The sequence below is a fragment of the Gouania willdenowi genome, unplaced genomic scaffold, assembly GCF_900634775.1.
Source record: "Gouania willdenowi unplaced genomic scaffold, fGouWil2.1 scaffold_118_arrow_ctg1, whole genome shotgun sequence".
Lineage (NCBI taxonomy): Eukaryota > Metazoa > Chordata > Actinopteri > Blenniiformes > Gobiesocidae > Gouania > Gouania willdenowi.
In genome coordinates, this window is record NW_021144866.1 from 87,009 (window position 1) to 110,961 (window position 23,953).

At 36.5% G+C, this 23,953-nt stretch overlaps 1 protein-coding gene across 1 annotated transcript in view; it reads right to left on the reverse strand.

The window, feature by feature from the left end:
* Nucleotides 1–19,841, reverse strand: part of LOC114458414 (fibronectin-like) — a 50,332-nt gene extending 30,491 nt beyond the window's left edge. Inside the window, exons 1-13 of the mRNA XM_028440781.1 lie at nt 19,685–19,841; nt 18,134–18,259; nt 17,369–17,506; nt 16,953–17,084; nt 15,841–15,978; nt 14,316–14,474; nt 12,552–12,749; nt 12,278–12,460; nt 11,166–11,342; nt 6,019–6,174; nt 5,615–5,743; nt 4,259–4,402; nt 519–640 (exon numbers count right to left, since the gene is read on the reverse strand). Of these exons, the coding sequence (XP_028296582.1) occupies nt 519–640; nt 4,259–4,402; nt 5,615–5,743; nt 6,019–6,174; nt 11,166–11,342; nt 12,278–12,460; nt 12,552–12,749; nt 14,316–14,474; nt 15,841–15,978; nt 16,953–17,084; nt 17,369–17,506; nt 18,134–18,259; nt 19,685–19,841 (1,959 nt within the window). The remainder of the gene's footprint in view (nt 1–518; nt 641–4,258; nt 4,403–5,614; nt 5,744–6,018; nt 6,175–11,165; nt 11,343–12,277; nt 12,461–12,551; nt 12,750–14,315; nt 14,475–15,840; nt 15,979–16,952; nt 17,085–17,368; nt 17,507–18,133; nt 18,260–19,684) is intronic.
* Nucleotides 19,842–23,953: the final 4,112 nt, after the last annotated feature.

Here is a 23,953-nt window from a genome sequence, read left to right on the forward strand (position 1 = left end):
TGTTGTTTTAAGGAAAAAAATTACCCACTAAAATATCAAGTGTGTATTGCTTAATAAAGCAGAAAAATCCTAGCTTTTTAGATCCAGTTGTTTTTTTTTTGTAATGTAGATTCGTTTGACAATTTTCAGCACTTTTCTTTTTCCTTTCCACTCCGTTATCATCAATCGTATCCATGGAAACCACTCCGTTACCTTTTTTAGTGGAATGGACAAGATTACATCATTCAACCCCATGTTAAACAAAAATTAGTAAGAATTCAGCACAGTTAATATGGAATATTGAGTGCAAACTTTAAATTCCATGATTTTTAACGTCTCAAATGTGCCTTTAATCAAAATTTCACCCTTACCCCTATGTAGACAGAGAATAAAAAAATGTTTTAAACTAAATGGTGATTAAATGAGCAACTGGGCCAGTTATTTCCCAACAAGGATATTTGTTTATACTCAATCATTGTGTTATTCCAACACATTTGTTACCGTGTGTATCAACTGTTGTATTAGGCTGTTAAACTCACTGTTCTCCATTTAAGGATGTACTGGGTGATGTGTGCAGACGATGGAGCGTCCCACTGGATGGGATGGGAGTTGGGCTGGTTTCCAGACTCAGTGATGATCACCTGAACTGGGCGTTGACCACCTGTTAGTAAAGGACCAATCAGAGAAAGAGGAGTGAGGACAATCATGCACTTGATAAAGAGGAGATTTTAAGCTAAACAAAACAAGAAGGCATAGTCATCAACATCCTCCACCAGAATGGTTCTCATTAGAACTCACAACCTTTTCCTAAATGTCCTAAATCTAAGAACTTAGATGTATACATAAGAAAATATTATCACATCAGAATATAAAATTACTAACTATATTAAACGGTTTCTAGGGAAAGCTGTCCACTTTGAAGATACCTCGAACAGAATAAAGAAAAATGGAATAAGGGCAATAACTCCGTAAAAAATAATTGCGCTCTTCTCATTTTCGAACTCCATCAACATATTGATAACCTAAAGCCACACACCAAATGTGGTTATCCTATCTTTTCGGCTGCAACATAGAAGACCACTTTTATTTTGAATGCAGTTTTGAAGCAGCAGCTGGACAATAACATAGTGGTTGACTTTGGTCAGCTGAGGAGAAGGAGACAGAAGACGCTCTGTCTCTATCTACAGCACGTGTCAAAGTGCCAAATGTGGGTGTAATATATCCATGAATATCCACATTTACGCTTCCGTCCACGAATCTTTGTATTTTATCTGTGTCTTCTAAGGCTTTTATTAAATTGATATTCTCGGCTCGAGTTCAACGCTTGCTTCGGGCGGCCATCTTAGATTATGTCGTCACCAGTGCGTCAGGACGAGCATGCGCAGAATGACCGGAATTAATTTAAAGCAGAATTAAACGTTTACAAGATCGAGGAATTATTCAATTTGGAATTATGAATAAACCAGCCACTTAATTTGGATTTAAGTTCAATTTGGAATTGCCATTTAAATTCGGAATAAGGTACACAGGTTCGAGTGATGATTTTCATCACTTTTCCTTTTTCCTTTCCACTCCGTTACCATCAACCGTATCCATGGAAACCTGAGAACAACTTTTTGATGTCAATTCTTAAAGAGGCAATGAAGGACATAAGGCATTACAACAGGAACCATTGAGTTGTGCCTCAGTGTGTGATGTCACCAACGTTCATGTTGTCCATTCCACTCCGTTAGCACAAAAAGGTAACGGAGTGGAAAGACCTTCTTCGTATACAAGATCTAGGAATTATTATTATATAATAATGTTGCATCATTCAAATTAACGAGCCTATTATTTTGGACTTAAGTATAAATCTGAATGGCCATTTTCATTCGGAATGAGGTGTTTAAAGAGGACTTTACTTTTATTCTGAATTAAAGGGGAATTAAAACTCTCACGTAAACGTAGCCACTATCACTGTGTTCCTGTGCAGAATATAGAATGAGTCGGGGGGGTTGAAACTCACAAGCCCCTGTTACATTCCAACTGCTGAGAGCCTGGAGGAATTTCCCTCTGCTTTTTAAAATCTAAAGTTTAAAACATCCTCTTCATCAATTGCATCTGCAACACTGCAAATAAAGGAAGGACTAAGAGATTTACAGCTTTTTACATTCTCAAAACACACATTCTCATTCTCTTTTCTACAGGCTGAAAGAATAAAGATGAAAAGAAAAAGAAGAATAGCCAGGCATCTAGAATGGCTTTGAAACTCTAAGAAGGGTATCGAGTCATCTTTAATGTAAACACGCGTCATGTGGCGAACACATTTCTGACAGAAGCTGCACTGGTAGAAACTAGTAGCTTCTATAAAGAGCTGAGGTTTCCTAACCGCGTTTCCAAATAGCAAAGCTTCCAATCAAAGTTTCTGAGCAAGTGGCTCGGTTAACCGTAAAGTCTCCCAGTGCACATACACAAACCTCAAAAACAATCTGGGACCAATTACACAGCCATAGGCCACTGGTTGACTCGGGTATCAAACGTGGGAAGTAGCTGCACATCCATCTTCACTAGCTTTAGACACAACATTGATACATTCTGCACGTTAACAGACAAACCCCCCCCCCCAAAAAAAAAACCAAGGGGCTGATAAGGACGTGATGCTTGGATAGCGACAAAGGACTGAATTGCACCTCAGCGTAGGAGACGTAAACACTGCACAGCAGACAGGAAAGACATTTTTAGGGGATCTTATCAGAAACGTTGTGCCAACGTTGAACACATTACAAAGGCTTTTTCATCTTTTTTACCTTTTATGGTTTGGCAACGCGATAAACCGACTGAGTTCAAGTCTGGATCTGGCTCACACTGGCCCCTTAAATCTTCACTGGCTCGAGTTTGTGAGCTCAGGCACACATAAACACACACACACACACACAAGTTCACAGCTGGTTGCTATTACGACCAATTATGGAGGAATACTGCCCTACATTTTATATGTGCCATCAACCTGCTTCACAAACAACACAAATAAGGAACACTTTGGATTGTTCCTGATGAACCTGAAGAAGAATTTTAATACCGCTATGCAATCATACACGCCAACACCGTGACAGAATTCAATGCTTTTACTCTCAATAAATCATGTGTCATTGGCTATGTTTACATGAGTGCCTTAATTCAGAATAAAAGTTAAATCCTCTTTGAGAACCTTGTAAACACTTAATTTAGAATAAAAATGACCGTTCCAAATTAAACTTAAATCTAAAGTAAGTGGCTGGTTTATTCTGATTTAAATTCCAAATGGCATAATTCCTTGATCTTGGATATGTTCATTCCGCTTAAATTAATTCCGCTCATTCTGCGCACATATGGGTGAGCACATAATCCACGATGGCCACCCAAAGCAAGTGTTGGACTTGAGCCAAGACTATTTATTTACTAAAAGCCTTAGAAAATATATAACTGTAATATATATATACATATACAAGTATAAAAATAAAAGTGAAAAGGTTTGTTTTGTGTTTTTTCCCGATAGATGATAATGAGAACCCTTCCCAACTCCCAGACCTAAAGCGGAATTAAATAAAGCCAAATACACCTGCTTTCCATGTAAACCTCAATTCAGAATGACTATTTCCATGTAAAAACAAAGCAGAACACTTTAATTACGAATCATTTATTTCCAAATAATCAATTCTGAATTAAAAAATATAATGTAACCGTGGCAACTGTGACAGAATTCTATGCTTTTACTCTCAACAAACCCTACATCTACACAACTGAGTTTCATTCTCACTTTCAGGTGAAGGAAATGCCAAACAGAATAGGACCAAACAGAAAACCTCTCTAGGAATTTCATACGAGGCACAGCATGTAGAGCTTTGAAGGCAAAGGTGAAAACAAAAAGTAGTGAAAAAGCACAAAACATGATAAATAAAAAAAACACAACATCATTCAAAGTAAGTATACGGTTAAAAGAAACAGCCTATCTGTGTGTGTGTGTCTGTGTGTGTGTGTGTGTGTGTGTGTGCAGCTGTAGAAACACAGCGATGTACCCCATGCGGGCAGGAACAAAAGCTCAAATTGGGGGGCCGCACTTGTAAAAGAGGAAATCACACCCCTCCCCTCTCGGCCTGTTTCACATCAAAGTCAAGGGCCCCATTTCCCAGGTGACTTAAACTAACGTTTCTCACTGTGAGCGCTGGAGTCGCTACAATTTGTTCTGTCCACAAGAGATGCAACAAAGAATGAGTGTGACACACAGAATGGGTGTGTACTGGTAGTTATGGTTAACTCTTACCAGGGTAAGACTGCTGGGGCTCACAGCTCAGCTCTCCAACACCGTTCCCATAACAGTAGCACTTGTACATGATTCCGTGGATGACTTTGTCCCAGGACTCTCCGATCTGATAGAAAACTCTGGTCTCTGGCTCCTGGCACTGGTCTGTAGAGTTTGGAGCACAAGATGTTTCATTACAAAGATTCTTTTTTACAAGCTGCAGCTGCTGCTCTGAGGGATTTTTCCAAAGCAAACTTTGTTTCTGAAATACACAGAGCTATTTTTAAAAGCTTTCACAGTCCAAACAAAAGTAAAAAGATAACACAGTATTCTAAGGGTAGAGCAGCAACATCGTTACATAATGGGAATGCAAACAATCTCGTTATTTTTAGTGTGTGCTGGATAGGTGTGAGTCAGTAAGCTAACAAGCTATGCTAACAGGTCGATTAAGGACCTCTCGGCATGTCTGAGAAAGGCAAAAATGCCGACAAACTCTATGTGACTCCGCCTCCATAGGCGGAGCTGTATCATTTACAAAATAATGCGTACTGCTGTCCAAGTCGCATAATAATTAAACTTTCATTATCACTTTCACTAACCCAGTGGTTCCCAAACTCTCTGATGCGACCCCCTTTTAAAGAATAAATTTTTTTTGGGCCCCCCAATCGCAACAAAATGTAAACAAAATGAGTAAAAATGCTATCTATATTGAAAAATGGTAAAATTGTGATTCCTCTTCAAAAAACGCATTAAAAATGTGTAATCACGTATTTTAAAACAGTTATAATAAAGTTGTTTGAGTGTAAAGAAATTTTAAAAATACATATTTTCCATGCTTGATGACCCCCGCCCCTCCTTCGGGGGGTGCGGTACCCAGTTTGGGAACCACTGCACTAAACGTATACAACCAAACTGCATCATTGATAAATCAAATCTAATTGGTTGAGGCTGTGAGAAAAGTGACATCGTTGGTACGCATCTCGGTATCATGTCCAATACCCGCTTCCGAGCTCTACATGCTAGCTAACATGTAAGCTAACCTATATAGCACCCTGGTCTCGCTTCTAAATGTTGTCTTTCAAACTAAAGTTTGCTTGAAGACAAGAGAGAAATTGAAATGTGAACAAAAGCAACACTCAACTATCACTTGATACCAAATCAAAACAATATTGTTAAATCGATTTAAGGTGGAATATAAATGGAAAAAAAACATGCAGCAGGTTAATTTGTGACAGTATTTTGAAGCTAATCAAAAAGTACACATCGGCGCAAATCAAGAATATTGACAATTGTTCCTCAACAGCTCAAAAAAAATGTCCGCTAACAAGCCAGAACGAGAAGGAAGCTGTGAAAGTGTGTGATTTTGTCTGAACCCACCGATGGCGTCACACTTCCAGCGGCCACGCCCCTGTCCGAAGCAGCTGCAGTTCATCAGGTATCCTTCCTCGTGTTGTTTGGTGAACGTCTGATTCACTTCATACGTCAACCCATCCACACTACACTGGTCTGCAGAGTACACAACAGCTTCATCAGCGTAAAAAAAACACGTGTACTGCTACTATAATGCAGTGTTTTTGCCATACTGTGTGTGTGTGTGTGAGCATGTTTCCATAACCTTTCCTTTGTGTAAACCCTGCAGGTGGAGCTAAAGCTCTAAATAAGTTGCAGGTGCGCAGATTTCCTGTTGACCTTTTTTGCTAGCTGAGAGATGGTGTTACACAGTGACCTTTGACCTCTTCACTCGGGGAACGCTAAAATGAGTCGTCAATTGTCACCCCTACCTTTCAGTTGGGAGTACGCCACACAGCTCCATTCTCCTCTGCCGTTGCCCACACAGGTACACCTCATCATGTGACCCAGGACGTCATGGCGTTTGTCCCACTGGTCGCCCACGCGGTACATCACACCCTCGCTAGAGGTGCAAACTTCTTCATGGGCTGGAAAACACCAAGGACAACTTTAGATACACTCTGATAGTTAATATTTGTAAAGTCACTGTAGAGCGTGAATAGAAAGTTACACAAAACACACCTGTGTGTGTCTAGACTCTATAGGAAAGAAAGACTGAATACAACGTAGAAAACAGCTGTTTGAAGTTAGTCTTTAATACCTTGAAGGTGGAGCTGTGCAAAAATCTGGAAAGGTGGTAATTATTGTTGAAATTAACCTGGCAAAAGCCAGATTGATGTGAAGCCCCTCCCTCTAACTCTGTGTCTGTGTCCCTAACCCAGGGAGGGACATGAACAGAATGCTTGAAGCTGATTGGGCGAAGCGCCTGTCCACCATGATTTGTTTTAGCCAATCACACGGTAACAAATGATGATGTCGTCATCGGCATGCGCCGCAGAGATGCTGCTACAACAACAACAAGGCTCCGCTGGTGAAAGCTCTCTTTTAGGACAGTAATGATGGTCGTTATGTCGTTGAGTGACTTTTGCTGTTTTTGCAACCCGAGTATGTGAGTTAAGAACACGTTAACCATCCTCCTGTTTTGATTTGTAGCTATGCTAATAGCGGTAGCCCAGCTAGTTCCTCTTCCCGCAACTGCGCATGCACCAGTTTTGCTTTTGACGCTTCTGTCTTCGTCACACCAGGATATCCCGCCCTAAACCACAACGCTGCCTCGTGATTGGTTCAAACCGTTTTGGTTCGGGTTCGAAAGGCAAAGGCAGGAACAACACAAGATGGATTCTGGTATTTGTGAAGAGAATCCATCTTGCAGGCAAGGTTATGTTGAAATGGCCTGTAGGTAAAGTATTAAAGTCATGGAACAGCTAACCAGCTGCCATACCTGGTCAGTGATGGTTATACTCAATGAGTATATACTGTCTACTATTTACTATTAGTATGGTTAGGATGATGAGTGTTCCCACTGAAGTATACTTCCAAGTTTCCCAAGATGCATTTGGAACCTACAAGAAAAACCTGAGGCTAAATATCTGCCCCTACAGGTCAGCAAAGGAAGTGTATATGGATCATAAACAATCTATGGTTCTAGTTTCAGACTGGAATTAAGTTTTTGCACTTTAAGAAAGAAAGCATTTTTTTTATTTTTCATAATCAATTTGAAACTTCAAAAGCTCATACAGAGTTCAGTCCAATATTTTTTTTTTAATTATGTATGCTAATAATACTGCTGATAAAACAGTGTGGGGTTTTGTCATTTTTTCCTGATAAAAGTTTGGCATTTTGTCCGATTTGCACAACAGAAAATAATAATAATCTATTAGAGTAGGACAATATCTTGAGTTCAAAATACGATATGCGTAAAAAATAGTAAAATAAATAAATAAAATAAAAATAAAATAAATAAATGAAAATAAATAAATAAATAAACAAACAAAATTTAAAAATACATATAAATATATTAATATTGTACTGTATCGATCGCACAAAACCATTACGTATTGTGTCTTCAATTTTTAATTTTATTTATTTATTTTTCATTCATTTAATTATTCATTTTTATTTAATTTTTATTTATTTATTTATATTGTTTTTTTCTTTTTACATATCGTATCTTGAACTCAAGATATTGTCTATTAAAATGAAAAATTTTTATCAGGAAAAAAACGCCAAAATCCCACACTTTTTTTATCAGCACAAAATAATTACTCATATTTAATAAGACAACCTTTTATTACAGTTACAGTTAAAGTAAATGGTTTTTTGTCATGGATTCATGAAGAACACAGTTTGGGGTTACTTCAGTAATCAATGATTAAACACAAATTTACGGCTGCTTGTGAGACGATCTGGATTTATAGTCAACAAATCTCCCGTTCACGTTCTCACACTGACTAATGTGCTGTGCTCCTACTCTTACCTTGTCCTTATTTAGAAGCAGCTTGTGTTTTGATATCTTGCCCAGAGATACTTCAACACATGCACAGTGAGTTCCAGGAAAAAAAACCGCTGTGACTTCATATCGTTAAAAACCTTTTAGGAGTAATGGCATTGTTGGCTTTTCGGTAGAAACACTTTTAGATTTTTGGGGTCCATCAATAAAGTCAGCAAAATGATGGTTCATTGTTCAATGAAGCTGTGATAACCACATTTATTTATTCATCTGAATAATATCCACTGTTATACAGGACATTTTGAGTTATTTGAGCCATAATATATACTGTAGTCATTATCAAGATGTAAATCCTTGTTTTAATAAGAAATAAAATGGGCTAAAAGTGACCAAAAGTGGTAGAAAAGGGGATGAAATGGGATTTTTAAAACCACATAAACTGGTTAAAAGTTGCATATTAGAGCAATGGACAGAAAAAGTAGTAAAAAGGGTTCAAAGTGTCAATGTTGGAAGAATTTGTTTAAACTGGTTAAAAAATGGGCGTGACAAATCATGAATGTGGTTAAATTGGCCAAAATAAGCATGAAATATGATGAAAAGAGGTTAAAAGTGTCAATAATGGGTCAACATATGTGACATTAGGGGGAAAAGTGCTGGAAGGGGTTTGTGAGTGCTGAAAATGTCTTGAAAGTGGAAAAAATGTGCAGAAATGGCATTGAAATTTGATGAAGAAATTAGAGTAATCTAGCAAAATATGCATTAACAGGTACAAAAATATGGCAAGAAAAAGTGATGAAAATAGGTTAAAATATGGCGTGTTTGGTGTAGTTGCAGAAAAAGGGTGAAAATAAGCAAAAATCTCTGAAGCGTGTCTTCAAACCAACAGTGGAAACAGCTGTGAAATGGGAAATTGAATCCAAAGAGCCTTTGAAGAGGATTACTGCAGGTCGAGGAGGGAGGAAGACCCCGACCTGTTTAAACACCCCCATTAACATGTTAACGGCCCCCATGTTTGATGAGCTCTGTGAAGTAATTACCAAGCCCCGCCCACTCCTTTGACAGCTGCCTTGTTTAACAAGAACAAACTCGTGTAACAACAACAACCAATGGCCATTGGTCACCAATAAACCCATAACGTTGTTGTGTCAGCTCATTTTGGTTGGAACGTAGAGGAACACTTTGGCTTTTCTACATCTGGATAAAACATCTGGGAACTGTCAGACAAGGACAACTCAGTGTAAAGCAGAAATTGGCAACTTATCACAGTAGGGGGCGGGGTTATTGTCTGATCCCAAGGACACATGTCGGCATTTACAATAATGACTAATCTGAGCATTAATACAGGAAAGAACAAAGAGTGTCTGTGTGTTTTTGCTGTCATTTTGTGTTTTTCTCCTTTTCAATGTGTGATTGTGTTCATTTTCATTTTGCAATTTGTTTTTGTTTATTTCCTTTTTGTCATTTTGTGTGTTTTTGGAGACATTTAGCATATTTTTCTATCGTTTTGTGTATTTTTGTTGTCATGTTTGTATATTTTTCTATCATATTGTATATTGTCAGATTGTGTGTGATTTATAGTGTATTTTTGTTCTCATTTTGTGTATTATTGCTGTTGTTTTGTGTATTTTTTTTTTGTCATTTTGTATAATTTTTTGCTCATCTTGTTTGCACTTGTTGTTATGTGTTTCTTTTGTAATTTTGGGCGTTTTTGATGTTGCTTTGTGTGTTTTTCTGCCATTTTCTGTATTTTGTTGTCGTCTTGGGTGTTTTGTAAATAATTTTGTTTTTTTTGTTGCCATGTTATGTTTTTAGTGTCATTTTCTGTATTTTTTGTTCTCGTTTTGTGTATTATTGCTGTTTAGTGTAGTTTTATTGTCGTTTTATGTATTTTAATTGTCATGTTTTCAGAAAACTTTTATGTATTTTTGTTCTCATTTTGTTATTACTGCTGTTGTTTTGTGTATTTTTATTGTCATAATGTGTGTTCTTAGACTAAATTTGTTCTCATTTTGTGTTTTCAGTGTATTTTTTTTGCCATTTTGTGTGTTTTTGGGATCTTTTTTTGCAATTACTTTGGGGACCGTATAAAATTAGACCAAGGGCAGCATGTGGTCCCCGCGCCAACAGTTGCCCATGTCTGGCGTAAACGAAACCAAATAATACAAGAGAGGAAACATTAACCATGTATAAACAACCCCCACTGGCTCAGCTCCAGTGAGACAATGTTTGTATTCCGACTTAAAAAAAAAAACATCTGCTAATTAGTTTCTGTCTGCTAGCTTAGCTCAATTGAGTTAAGCTAATTAGGCTAACCTGTCAAATCCACTTTCTGTTGCTGTATGCAAATGTACATTAAAAAAACCTCATTTCAGTCTGAACGGCTAATGAATGAATGCTAATCTTGTTATCTGTGAAGAACCTGATTTAGTAGTACTGTTAGTAAACTGTTACCGCTAGCAGTTAGCATAGAAGCCAGTGGTTCTCAACCTTTTCAGCCTAAAGGAACAAAATGGTGGAAAAGGTGGTAAAATGGGATTTTAAAAACCACAGAAATTGGTTAAAAGTTGTAGATTGGCCAAAAACAGTAAAAAAAAAAGGGCGTCAATATTGGAAGAATTAGTTTAAACTGGCAAATAATGGGCATAACAAATCGGGAATGTTGTTGAATTGGCAAAAAAAAGGAAGAAATATGGTGATAAGAGGTTAAAAGTGACAGTAATGGGTCAACGTGTGACATTAGGTGGAAAAGTGGTTGAAATGGTTCATAAGTGCCAAAAATGTCTTCAAAGTGGAAAAAAATGTGCAAAAAAGGCATTACATTTGATGGAGAATGCAAAAATGGGAGTAATGTAGAAAAAATGCTTAAAGAGGAGCAAAAATAATGCAAAAAAAGTGATGAAAATAGGTTAAAATACAGCAAGTTTGGTGTCGTTGCAGAAAAAGGGTAAAAATAAGCAAAAAATGGGCTCAAATTGTTCAAAAAATATTCTTCTGGCGACCCCTTCCGAGAGTCTTATGACCCAAAATGGGGTCCTGATCCCAAGGTTGAGAATCCCTGGCCTAACCTAACAAGTCAATCAGAGCAAAGAGAGATATGTTCTAAAGCTAGTTCTGTTTGTTTACTCTTACCAGCCATGGGACAGAATCCAAACCGCTGCTCTGCGTCGTAGTTCTCGGTGGTGCCGCACCACTTCATCCCGTCCCTCCGCCCGTCAGCAGTGCAGTCCGTGTAGTTCCGACCGTTGTAGAGGTACGGGAACTGACACAGGGCCCCGTTTGAGTTACCACCACGAGTTGTTACGAATACTGAAGAACACAACAAATATAAAATCAGACGGACTCTGAAGTAGACTTTAAAGTTCTGCTGCTGGTGTAAAAATGTGTGAATGGTTTGGTCCAGAATCCATCAGTGAGATGAACTCTAATGGACTCAGGTCAGATAGTCGAGCCCAGAGTTCACAGTAAACATGGTGATTGTAAAGTTGCGCATGCTAACATAAACAACAACTTTTTGCAACATTTAGCAACAAACCACGTTTAAAAAACATATGAGAATTTTTTTTACGTTACTTTTGACCAGATTTACAGCAATATTTGTAAAATTTGTAATAGTTTTTTCTCATAAAAATATAATGTCAATGTTAAATCTAAATGTTAAATCTAAATATTACATTTAAATATAAATGTTAAATCGAAATGCTAGATGTTAAATCTAAATGCCAGATGTAAATCTACAGTTAATGATAAATGTCAAACGTAAATCTTAAATGTTAAATCTAAATCTAAATGTTAAATGTAAATATGAAATGGTAAATCTAAATCTAAATGTTAGAAGATAAATCTAAATGTGAAACTAAATATTTAGCTAATATGCAATTTCACCAAAAGTACCAAAAGAAAAGCTTATTATCATTTAGCTTTAACATTTAGATTTAAAATTTAGATTTAACATTTGGCATTTAGATTTAATATTTGACATTCCTATTTAAATGTAACATGATGATTTAGATTTAATATTCAACATTTAGATTTAATATTCAACATTTAGATTTAACATTGACATAAATCACAAATTTCACAAATATTGCTGTAAATCTGACAAAATACATGTTTTTTAAACGTGGTTTGTTGCTAAATGTTGCAAAAAGTTACTGTTTATTTTAGCACACGACTTTAAAATCGTCACCCTATAGCCGTTATCTTTAAACATGATCAAAAATTAAATAAATAGATCAGCTCACCGTTCTTCTCAGTACAGTAGGAATACTTCTGATCCGTCTCATAGTCGGAGGATGTGGAACACCACAGTTGTCCCTCACTACGTCCATCAGACGTACAGGAGTGGTAGGTTTTCCCTTTGTAAACAAACGGAAACACACAAGGCTGCCCTCCAGAGTTTCCTCCATACACTGGGGCCGGTCCATCTGAAAAACAAAAACAACAACATACCAGGTTCATTATTTAAATTACCGCCCTCATCCTTTTTTTATTGATTTAAATAGAAGTGAAACGAACCCCATTGATCACAGCTTATTCCATTTCCAAGGCAGGTACAGATCATCTGCTTCTGGCCTTGGGTTTTAATCCAGCGCTGACCGATGGAGTAAGAAAGCCCTGAATCTGTCCTACAGGATCCGTCCTGAGAGAGCTGTGGTACGGAGACAGGCTGGTAGATCGCTGGCTGGATGTTAGTGATCACACGAGAACCTGTGCCTAGAATAGAACAGAGAGGTTCAGGGTTCAGGGTTCTCATCAGGAATTTATCACAACATAGGGGCGGGATCATAAACTATTATCACAGCGGGGCCGCAAAAATGTGATTATGTCAGCATTTAGAATCATGATTGATGAGCAGTAATAGAGAAAGTCATTTTTTGTTTTCGTGTTGGATTTGAATGTTGTATGAGTAATTTTGTGTATAAAAAAACAAGTAAATAGAAAACGAAAAACAAAAATAAGGAGAAAAAAAAAGACAAGTATTTTTTTTTTTTGGGATAAAAAAGTAAAAATAAACAAAAACCAAAAAAATAAAGAAAAGTGATTTGTGTATATTTGTTGTTTTGTTTTCCCTTTTGTGCTTTTTTCTAAGTTTTTTATGTTTTTTGGAGTAATTTTGTGTATTTTTCTCATTTTCTGCTTTTTCTTCTGGGGTCGTACCAAATAATACAGATAATTATGAGATAAAAAAGTTATGATTACGAATTAGTAAAATGACTCTCATAATTATGACTTTACAACTTTAATTATTACATTTATCTCAATTATGTCTTTACTAACTCATAATTATGACTTTTTATCTCATAACTATGACTTTTTAAACTTATAATTATGACTTTTTATCTCAATTATGTCTTTACTAACTCATAATTATGAGTTTTTTTATCTCATAACTATGACTTTTTTAACTATAATTATGACTTTTTATCTCAATTATGTCTTTACTAACTCATAATTATGACTTTTTATCTCATAATTGTGACTTTACAACTTTAATTATGACATTTATCTCAATTATATCTTTACTAACTCATAATTATGACTTTTTATCTCATAATTGTGACTTTACAACTTTAATTATGACATTTTTTCAATTATGTCTTTACTAGTGAGTGTATTTTGTGGCGGAAACGGGCTTCCATCATTTTTTCAGTAAAAAATAAATAAATTAAAAAAATGTAAATATTTTTTCAAATTAAAACACAATCTTAAACGACTGTATTCTATACTTTATCAACTTTATCAAATATAAATCTAGTTAAAATAAAATGCAGAAAAAAGGGAAGAAGAAAAAAGACATTATTTTTTACACAGTATAACAAACATGATCAAAAAGTAATTATATAAAAAACATTGTTGGGGGTCAGCATAAATTTGTGATTTAAAAATGGGGTCACAAACCCTCTGGAGTAGGGGATCAAAATCACATTAGTGTAAGGACGAGAACAAACGTACAGTATTTGTAAAGCAGAGCAGAATTAGAGGAAATAAACAAGACTATGATGTAATCGTGTGATGTATTTTCACCGTTCCTATGGCAACACAAGCAGATATATTTATCCAACGCTCCATAATCACAACAAACCACTTCAAAAACACACATTCATTCCCTCATTTACTTCTCTCTCTCTCTCTCTCTCTCTACATTCTCCTTCTCATGAGGTCATGATCATGAGTTTGAAGACTCTTATCTATCGCTCCTCACAACATCTGTCTCGCATTCTTCACCCCACGCCGAGGAGGGGAGCAAAACAAAAGGACGGAGATGTCGTCACTTCTCACCCAGGCCGGTGGTGTGAAGGGAGGCGTGTCTCTCACACTTCCACTCCCCTCGGCCGTTACCCGTGCACACGCACTGGAGCAGGTGTCCCCGAGCGTCCGACTTGGTCCACGTGTCCCCGATACGATAGGAGGAGAGAGTGTCCTGGTCGTTACAGCGATCTGAGAGAAACAGGAAGAACGGACTCTGTGAGACATTGTCTAAAGCAGAGAATATACACATTTTTAGAACAATTTGAGGCCATTTTTGCTTATTTTTATCATTTTTCTGCAACTACACCACACTTGTCATTATTTAGCATATTTTCGCCACTGTTTATTCATTTTTGTCACTTCTAAATTAATTTTCAAATGCCTTTTCTGCACATTTTTTTTCACTTTTCAATACATTTTCAGCACTTGTAAACCATTTCCAACACTTTTTCCACCTAATGTCACATATGATGACCCATTATTGTCACTTTTAACCTCTTTTCACCATATTTCATGTTTATTTTTTGCAAATTTAACCTCATTCACCATTTGTCATGCCCATTATTTGCAAGTTTAAACTTACCGTTCCTTTTTTCTGCCACTTTTAAGCCAATATTGAATCATTTTTACCACTTTTTCTGTCCATTTTTGCCCAGTCTAATGTGCAACTTTTAACTAAGTTCTGTGGTTTTTTCACAAGCATTTCCACCATTTTTGGTCACTTTTATTTGTGATTAAAACAAAGATTTACATCTTTAAGATTACTTTATTCTATGGAGCAAATAATAATAATACACTTTCTGGATAACAGTGGACAATAATCAGATAAATAAATGTGGTTATCACAGATTAATAGAACAATGGACCATCATTTTGCTGACTTTGATCTTAAAAATGTAAATCCTTGTTTTAATCAGAAATAAAATGGGTTAAAAATGACCAAAAAGGTGGTGAAATGGGATTTTAAAAACCACAAAAATTGATTAAAAGTTACAAATAAAAGGGGCCAAAAACTGACAGTGTCAAAGTGTCATTATTCGCTTAAAAGAGACAAAAATGAGGGGAAGGCGGGTTGGGGTAATGTAATTTTAAAAGTAGGAACAAATAACGGGCATGACAAATCATGAATGTGGTTAAATTGGCAAAAATAAGCATGAAATATGGTGAATTTTTTTTTTTTTTTTTTTTTTTTCAAAAAAAAAAAAAGAAATATGGTGAATTGAGGTTAAAAGTGACAATAATGGGTCAATATATGTAACATTAGGTGGTAAAAGTGGTAGAAAGGGTTTATAAGTGCTGAAAATATCTTGAAAGTGAAAAAAGTGCAGAAGACATTGAAATTTGATGGAAAAGTGGCAGAAATAGGAGTAACGTAGCAACAAAGCATTAAAGGAGCAAAAAAATGGCAAGAAAAAGTGATGAAAATAGGTTAAAAAATGGTATGTTTGGTGTAGTTGCAGAAAAACGTTTTTCTTTGAACGTGTCACCATTTGTGAACTTTTGAAGTGATAAAAAATAAGAAAAACATTGGGGACACTTGGGGGCGTGGTCTTACTTCTGGAGGTGCATGTGATGCGTCCACTTCCCTCCCCCAGACACGTGCAGTCCACGATCATCCAGCCCTGGTACGGCTTCTCCCACGTCTCACCCACGACGTACGACGTTCCCGCAGAATTATCATAACATCTTTCAGCTGCGCAAAAAAAAGAGTTTTTATAGCAGAAGAAAAACACCTCCCTACGTCTTCATCCTCCAGTCAGCTTCTTTTCTACTGATGGTGACTTTTATCACAGCGTCTGATCCACATTATCAACATTTATGACAGCATTAAGAACAATGAGAAATCTGTTTTTGCATTTTTTGTTATCATCTTGTATAGTTTTTTTTTCTCTCATTTTATGAATTATTTGAGACATTTTCATATGTTGTTTTGTGTTGTTATCCTTTGGTGTACATTTTTCTGTCATTTTGTGTGTTTTTGGAATCAGTTTTTTGTATTTTGTTATTTTTACGTTTGTTTTTTTGTCATTATGTGTATTTTTGTTGTTTTGTGGATTTTTGTTATCATTTTCTATAGATTTTTCTCTCATTTTATGTGTTTTTGCAGTCTTTTTTGGGTATTTTGTCATAATATTTTTGTATTTTTCTATGATTTTGTGTATTTTTGTTGCTTTGTGCGTATTTGTTGTCATTTTATATAGATCTTGTTCTCATTTTATGCGTTTTTGAAGTCATTTTTGTGTATTTTGTTGTCATTTTTATGTTTTTTTTCTGTCATTATGTATATTTTTGTTGTTTTGTGTGTTTTTGTTACCATTTTGTATAGATTTTTCTTGCATTTTGTGTGTTTGTTATCAATTTAAATGTTTTTGGAGTTATTTTGTGTATTTCTCTTGTCATCTTTTGCATTTTTCTGTAATTTTGTGCATTTCCGAGTGAATTTGTGCTGTTTTTTATAATTATTTGCATTTTTCGGTAATTTAGTGCGTTTTTGGAGCCAATTTATGCCTTTTTGTGGTCATTTTAGGTATTTGGAATTATTTATGTTTATTTTTGTTGTTATGTTTTTTGACATTTTGTGTATTTTTTGGAATCATTTTCTTCATGTACTTTGGGACCTGTTGCCTGCTCTCGATATAGAGTGAACTCTTCATCTGATTTACTCACCCACTGGTTTGCAGGTCCACTCCCCCTTTCCGTTCCCCAGACACACACACTCCAGCATGTAGCCTCCTGTTTCATGGGGTCTGCTCCAGGTGTCTCCTATCTTATACGACGCTCCGCCTTCATGGCAGCGATCTACACACAGACGTGTGAGAAGAAATGTGTGAGAGATAATTAAACAATCCAATATGTTTCCACCATTATCCAACCAGTGGCTATAAGTGCAAACAGCTGCACAGCTACATTTGTCAATCTGCATCTGGTCTCGTATGGATAAAAAGATAAATAAAAAAGTTTACAGCATCAGTCTGGCACATGGCAATTTAAAGTGGGACAGAATAAAAACACTAGCTGGGAAGTGTGGTTTGAGGTTAGTGGAGCTAAGGATGATGTGTTAGATTCTAGGTTCTGGTTCCTACTGGCGATGGTGCAGCTGATCTTTCCTCGTCCAGAACCGATGCAGGTACAGTCCCAGATCATCCCGTCCTTAGGCCTCTCGTACGTTTCCCCCACGGAGTAGGACTGCTGGTTGATTTTATCAAAGCACTTTTCCTCTGCTGCACACACACAAAACACACAGAGATGTAGAGTAACGATAGTGCAGATAGCACTAAAATAAACCAAACTTCAGGTACTTTTGTAGAGAATTTTCTCTCATTTTAAGAGTTTTTGGAGTAATTTTCATGTGTTTTTTTTTTTATTGTCCTTTGGTATATTATTCTGTCATGTTGTGTGTTTTTGTTGTTTTTAATATTTTTGTTATCATTTTATGTGTTTTTGGAGTTAATTTGTGTATTTTTCTGTGTTTTTTGAGTCATTTTTGTTGTCATTTTTTGGTCATTTTGTATATTTTTGGAGTTTTGTGTAATTTTGTTTTCATTTTGTATATATTTTTCTCGCATGTTGTGTGTTTCGCTTATTAATATACGTGTTTTTGGAGTTATTTTGAGTATTTATGTTGTCATTTTTTCCAGTTTTCTGTAATTTTGTGCATTTTTTTTTTGTCCTTTGGGTTTTTGGAGTTACTTATGTTTATTGTTGTTCTTTTATGCATTTTTGTGTATTTTTTGGAGTTATTTTGTGTATTTTTTTTGTCATATTCTTCATTTATTTCTGGAATTTTGAGCATTTTTGGAGTCAAATTGTGCATTTTTTCCAGTTCCGCAGAACTGAAATGAACCAACCTTCAGGTTTACTTTTACACTTGATGCCTGTGACTCCATGGCAGGTACAGACTAAAGTGCTTCCCAGATACGGCCTCTCCCATTGGTCGTTAAGCTCATATAGACGACCGTTCTCGATGCAGCCGTCTGAAACACACATGATGAGATGTTACAATGCACAAGCTTCAATAGGGTGTTTGTGTGTGTGTGTGTGTGTGTGTGTGGGGGGGGGGGGTTGCTTTCACTTTGGAAAGACAAACAAAATCACTGGAAAAACAGTCAAACCCAAAGCAAAGGATTAAATGATTAAAATGAGATAACTGAATAAACATTTTATTTAAAACTGTAAAGTCACCAGCATGCGTTAGTTTATCTTCAAAGACCCCCCCCCCCAAACAAAGCAGAGTGAGTGATAACTCATTTACAGTACACAGCATGACGATCAAACACCTTCTTTGTTCACGTCCCATGATTTCATCTCTCTGTGTTTGTCCTGATGGTTTCACGTCTTCACCCAAACGTCAGTGACACCAATCACCAAAGTTCATGCAGCAGTTACAGAAAGTAGCTTTTCTTATGTTTAATCCTAAAGATGTAAATCCTTGTTTTAATCACAGGTAAAATGGGTTAAAAGTGACAAGAAAAGGTGGTGAAATGGGATTTTTAAAAGTGAGAGTGGCCAAAAACGGACAAAAAATGTGGTAAAAAGGGTTCAAAGTGTCAACATTGGCTTAAAAGTGGCAGAAATGTGAAGGAGGATGGTAATGTAATTTAAAAAGTCAGAATAATTAGTTTAAACGGGCAAATAATGAGTACGACAAACAGTGAATGTGGTTAAAATGGCAAAACGAAAAAAAAATGGCATGAAATGGTGACAAGAGGCTAAAAGTGACAATAATGGGTCAACATATGTGACATTAGGTGGAAAGGGTTTAAAAAGTGCTGGAAATGCCTTGAAAGTGAAAAAAAAAATGTGCTGAAAAGACTTTGAAATTTGAAATTGGAGTAAAGTAACAAAAATGCATTAAAAGGAGCAAAAAGTATGACAAGAAAATGTGAAAATAGTTTAAAATGTGGTGTAGTTTGGTGTAATTGCAGAAAAAGGGTAAAAATATGCAAAAAAAGAAAATAGGCTCAAATGGTTCAAAAAACATTCTTATAGTTTCTTGATGACATCTAGCGACCCCCTCCCAGGGTCTCGCGATCTCAAATGGGGTCCTGACCCCAAGGTTGTGAACCCCTGCTTTAAATTTGGCCCGTAAAAACGACAGAGAAAACATGAGTCTGTGCGTAAAACACCAACTATAGATGTCTCAGCCTCTCCAAACACATACATTCAACTTTTTTCCCCCAATGCTTATGTCACATGGTGGAACTCATTTTTAATCTCGCATCTGTATTTTCCAAAATCCTGCAATTTTCCTCAAATGATCATATAGCATTTCCCTAAATGAAATAGAAATTGGTCAGAAACTCAAGGACATTAAAGTGAAACTCCTGCAGGGTTTGATTCCTTCCATACTTTACATATATACTGTATATTTAATATACATATCTGATCACGTGTCTTACCTGGGGACACTGAGGAGACGTGATGCTGCTGCGCCTGCCGCCGCTCCCTGTGCGTCCCTTTGGGCATGCCGTGCACTGCGCTCCCCAGGCCGACCCACAGAGCGACCAGCACCCTGACCACCACCATGGTGCTGCCCGACACAGCCACTCGGTCCATGGAAGACGTTTTAAAGTCACCGTGGTTTTAAAGTCTGGTTTTACGCACTCCACAGCGCGCTGGACTGGGACTGGGACTGGGAGTGACTTATCAGGACCAGGCTCAGGGTTTAGTCCACATAATGTGGAGGGACGTCCTATCACAGCCCCTACCCACCCACTAGTGCCCATAGTACCACCCACCCCCACACACACACACTGTGTGACACACACACCACATGTCCTCCTCCTGCACTTTTACATTCATTTAGAATTAAAACAGTTTCACTCTTTCACTAAAAATGAATCTCCAATATGAAACAAGTCCAACAAACTTCTAGAAAAGTAAAAAGTTTATGTGGTAAACAAAAGTGTTTATGAAAATCATGTATAACAACCATTAGATCAGAGATAAGTAACTATTATCACAATATATTCCTATAATTTTGTGCGTTCTAGACTAATTTTTTGTATTTTGTTTTTGTTGTCCTTTTGTGTTTTTTCCAGTCATTTTATGTATTTTCATTGTTTTGTAATGTGTTTTTGCAGTCTTTTTGTGTTCTTATGGAGTAAATTTGTGTATTTTTGCTGTGGTTTTGTGTATTTTAGTTTGTTTTTGAGTAATTCTGTGTGTATTCTTGTTCTCTTTTTTGCGTTTTTGCCATTATTTGGTTTATATTTGTGTTATTTCGCGAGGTTTTTGTCAGGGACTAGGCTGAGGATCACCTTCAGCTAGTGGGAGGGTCACATGTTCTGGGCGTTCCTGTCAGCACCACACCTGTAGTCAATCTGCTATAATCACGTCACCTATATATATCCTGTCTGTGTGTATCTCCCTTGTTGGTCTGTTAGTCTTTCACGTCTGGTCCGTCCTACTCGTCAGTCTGGAGTCCAGGTCGGCCGCACACCCCAGGTTGAGGATCGCCCTGTTCCTCACGTCAGTCGGTGCTATATGTTGTTAAAATAAAGATTTTGTAACACAATCCTGCCTCTGAGTCCTGCAATTGGGTCCTGTCTGCTACCCGTGACAGTTTTGAAATAATTTTGTGTACTTTTCATCTTTGTTGTGCTTTTTCCAGTCATTTTCTTTCGTTTTTGTGTGTTTTTGGAGACATTCTGTGTTCATACTCTGTTTTTGAGTAATTTTGGACCTATTTTCTTTCTCCTTATGGCGTTTTTGCTGTTATTTGGTGTCATTTTGTGAATTTTTGCAGTAATATTCTGAATTTTTGTTTTTGTTTTGTGTGTCTTTGTTATCTTTTTGTTCTTTTTTTTTGTTCTTTTGCATGCCTTAAAATAAAACCAATGAGTTTTTTTTTTTTTTTTTTGGGGGGGGGGGGGGGGGTTACATAATAGTTCCAATACTACTGCAGGTCCCACATAATACATAGTTTAAATTAGAAGAATTTGTCTTTGATGAATCTGTCTTATGAATAAAATGTCATTTCTTGTTTCTTGGAGGACCTATACTAACTCTCTAACTTAATTCATCATCACCTTCACCAGTTCAACAAATCACTTTTAGCTCCGAGGGGACGGATTACACCCAGACCCCCCTGCAACACTCGTGCTGGCGGCGCTCCTGCACCTTGCGATCCCCTTACACTATGAAAGATTCCTGATAATGAAAGCTTTTAAAAAAATGTCCAAAAGGCCTTGACTTTTCCTGATGACAGTGATGCAGCACAGTGTGCACGTCTATAAGTTTTACATACTCTACAAGAATTAGGTCACATGGCGTCAGTATCTGGAGAGTCTCCAGTAGCCCAAAGTGTCAGTGAGTGTTTTCTGGTGCTGGCTGGGTGTTTTATTGCTGTAATGAAAGCTACACTTTCTTTGAAATGTGCAAATCAGCAGGTCAGATTTGACTCTTTTTTCTCTCTGGGTCACCCATCACCCTCTTTCTCTTTGCTTGTGTTCAGTGGATTTATGAACGCACGATGGTGGAAACACGACCATTTGAGTTTGAAATGCTTTAAAACTTCATCTTCGACCCCCCGTTTAATGTGAGCCAAGAAATACTTGCATTGCACAACAGTGGCATATGCTTTGAATTTAGATCCTGTTGAACAATGGCAGTCATACGTTACAGGGATGCTAGCTGCAGTGCCATAGTATATAGTCATTTTAAACATCACATTTAATCAGAAACAAAATGGGTTTAAAGTGACCAAAAATGGTGGAAAAGGTGGTGAAATGGCATTTTAAAAACTACTGAAATTGATTTATATTGGCAAATTAGAGTGGACAAAAACGAACAGAAAAAGTGGTAAATAGGGTTCAAAGTGTCAATATTGGCTTTAAAGTGGCAGAAATGTGGGATGGGTTGGGGTATTGTATTTTAAAAAGTAGGAACAATTAGTTTAAACTAGCAAATAACGTCATGACAAATCGTGAATGTGTTTAAATTGGCAATAATAGGCATGAAATGTGGTGAAAAGAGGTTAAAAGTGACGCTAATGGGTCAAAATATGCAACATTCAAATTTCAAAGTGTCAATATTGGAACAATTAGTTTAAACTAGCAAATAATAGGCACAAAAAATCGTGAATGTAGTTAAATTGGCAAAAATAAGTGTGAAATATGGTAAAAAGAAGTTAAAAATGACAATAATGGGTCAACATGTGTGACATTAGGTGGGAAAAGTGGTGAAAAGGGTTTATAAGTGCCAAAAATGTCTTGAAAGTGGAAAAATGTGCAGAATAGGCATTTCAATTTGATAGAGAAGTGTCAGAAATGGGAATAATGTAGCAAAAGTGCATTAAAAGGAGCAAAAATGTGGCAAGAAAAAGTGATGAAAATAAGGTTAAAATATGGCAAGTCTGGTGTAGTTGCAGAAAAAATTAGCAAAAATATGCTCAAATTGTTCAGAAAATATTCTTAGTTTCTTGAAGGCATCATGGAGATCCCCTCCCAGCACCAAGGTTGAGCATCCCTGCTTTAGAGCATCAAATTTGGCTCGTAGACAAAAGTAAAAACGACAGAGAAAAGGTGAATCTGTGTGTAAAATGACCAACTAATCCAATGATAGATGTATCAGCCTCTCCAAATACATCCATTATGAATGCATGATGGTGGAAACACGACCATTTCAGTTTGAAACGTTTTAAAACTTCGTCTTTGACCCCCCGTTTAATGAGAGCTAAGAAATCATTGCATTGCACAACAGTGGCATATGCTTTGAATTTGGATCATGTTGAACATTGGCAGTCATTAGTTACAGCAAAGCTAGTTGCAGTTTTAGCACAAAAAGACTTACTTAAATGGTGTAAAACATCCAGAAGAAGCTGTATTTTTACCTGGAATACAACAGTGTTATTATTATTACGTTTCTAATAATCCAGGGATATCCTGATTATTTGCGTGTGCGAAGTGGAAACTTTCATCAGAAAGGAGCCAATCCACACGCGTCACAGTGTTTTCCTGCAATAATGAACACCTCATCCTAATAAATCTGATTTACTGTCTGCATATAATTACATTTTAATGAAATACTATTAACGGGCTGTATTATGGAAATTGCTCGCCATGGGACTCAACTTTTATAGCTCCGTCACTAAATATACAAGAGAATTAGATTTGATTGCTTGCAACTGTAGTTCCTATCGTTAATGTGCATTTATTGAACGTTTAAACATTTAGGTGCCACACAGATTATCCTGGACTCTGAACATCTAAAGGTTTTCACCTTTAATCTACCTTTGATTAAAATGAGACCCAAACTTGAGCATAGCCGTGTGATTGGCCCGTGAAGAAACACGAACCCAGATAAATAAATGTTCTGCAGATACAACAGATTGATGGATTTTGGAGTATTTTTCTAATTATTTTGTTTATTTTTGGAATACATTTTGTGTATTTGTTTCATGGAGTAATTTTGCGTAATTTTGTTGCCGCCCTGTGTGTTTATTCTGGCGTTCTGTGCATTTTTTGTTGTTTAGTGTGTTACAAGTCATTTTGCAGTCATTATTGTGTATTTTTGGACTCATTTTTTTGTGTTGTCATTGTTGTTTTGTGTGTTTTTGGAGTCACTTTGCATATTCTTGTGGTTATTCTGTATATTTTTACGTCATTCTGTATATTTATGTTGGTCCTGGGTTAGGTTTCCGCACACAAAGAGGATAGAATTGTTTT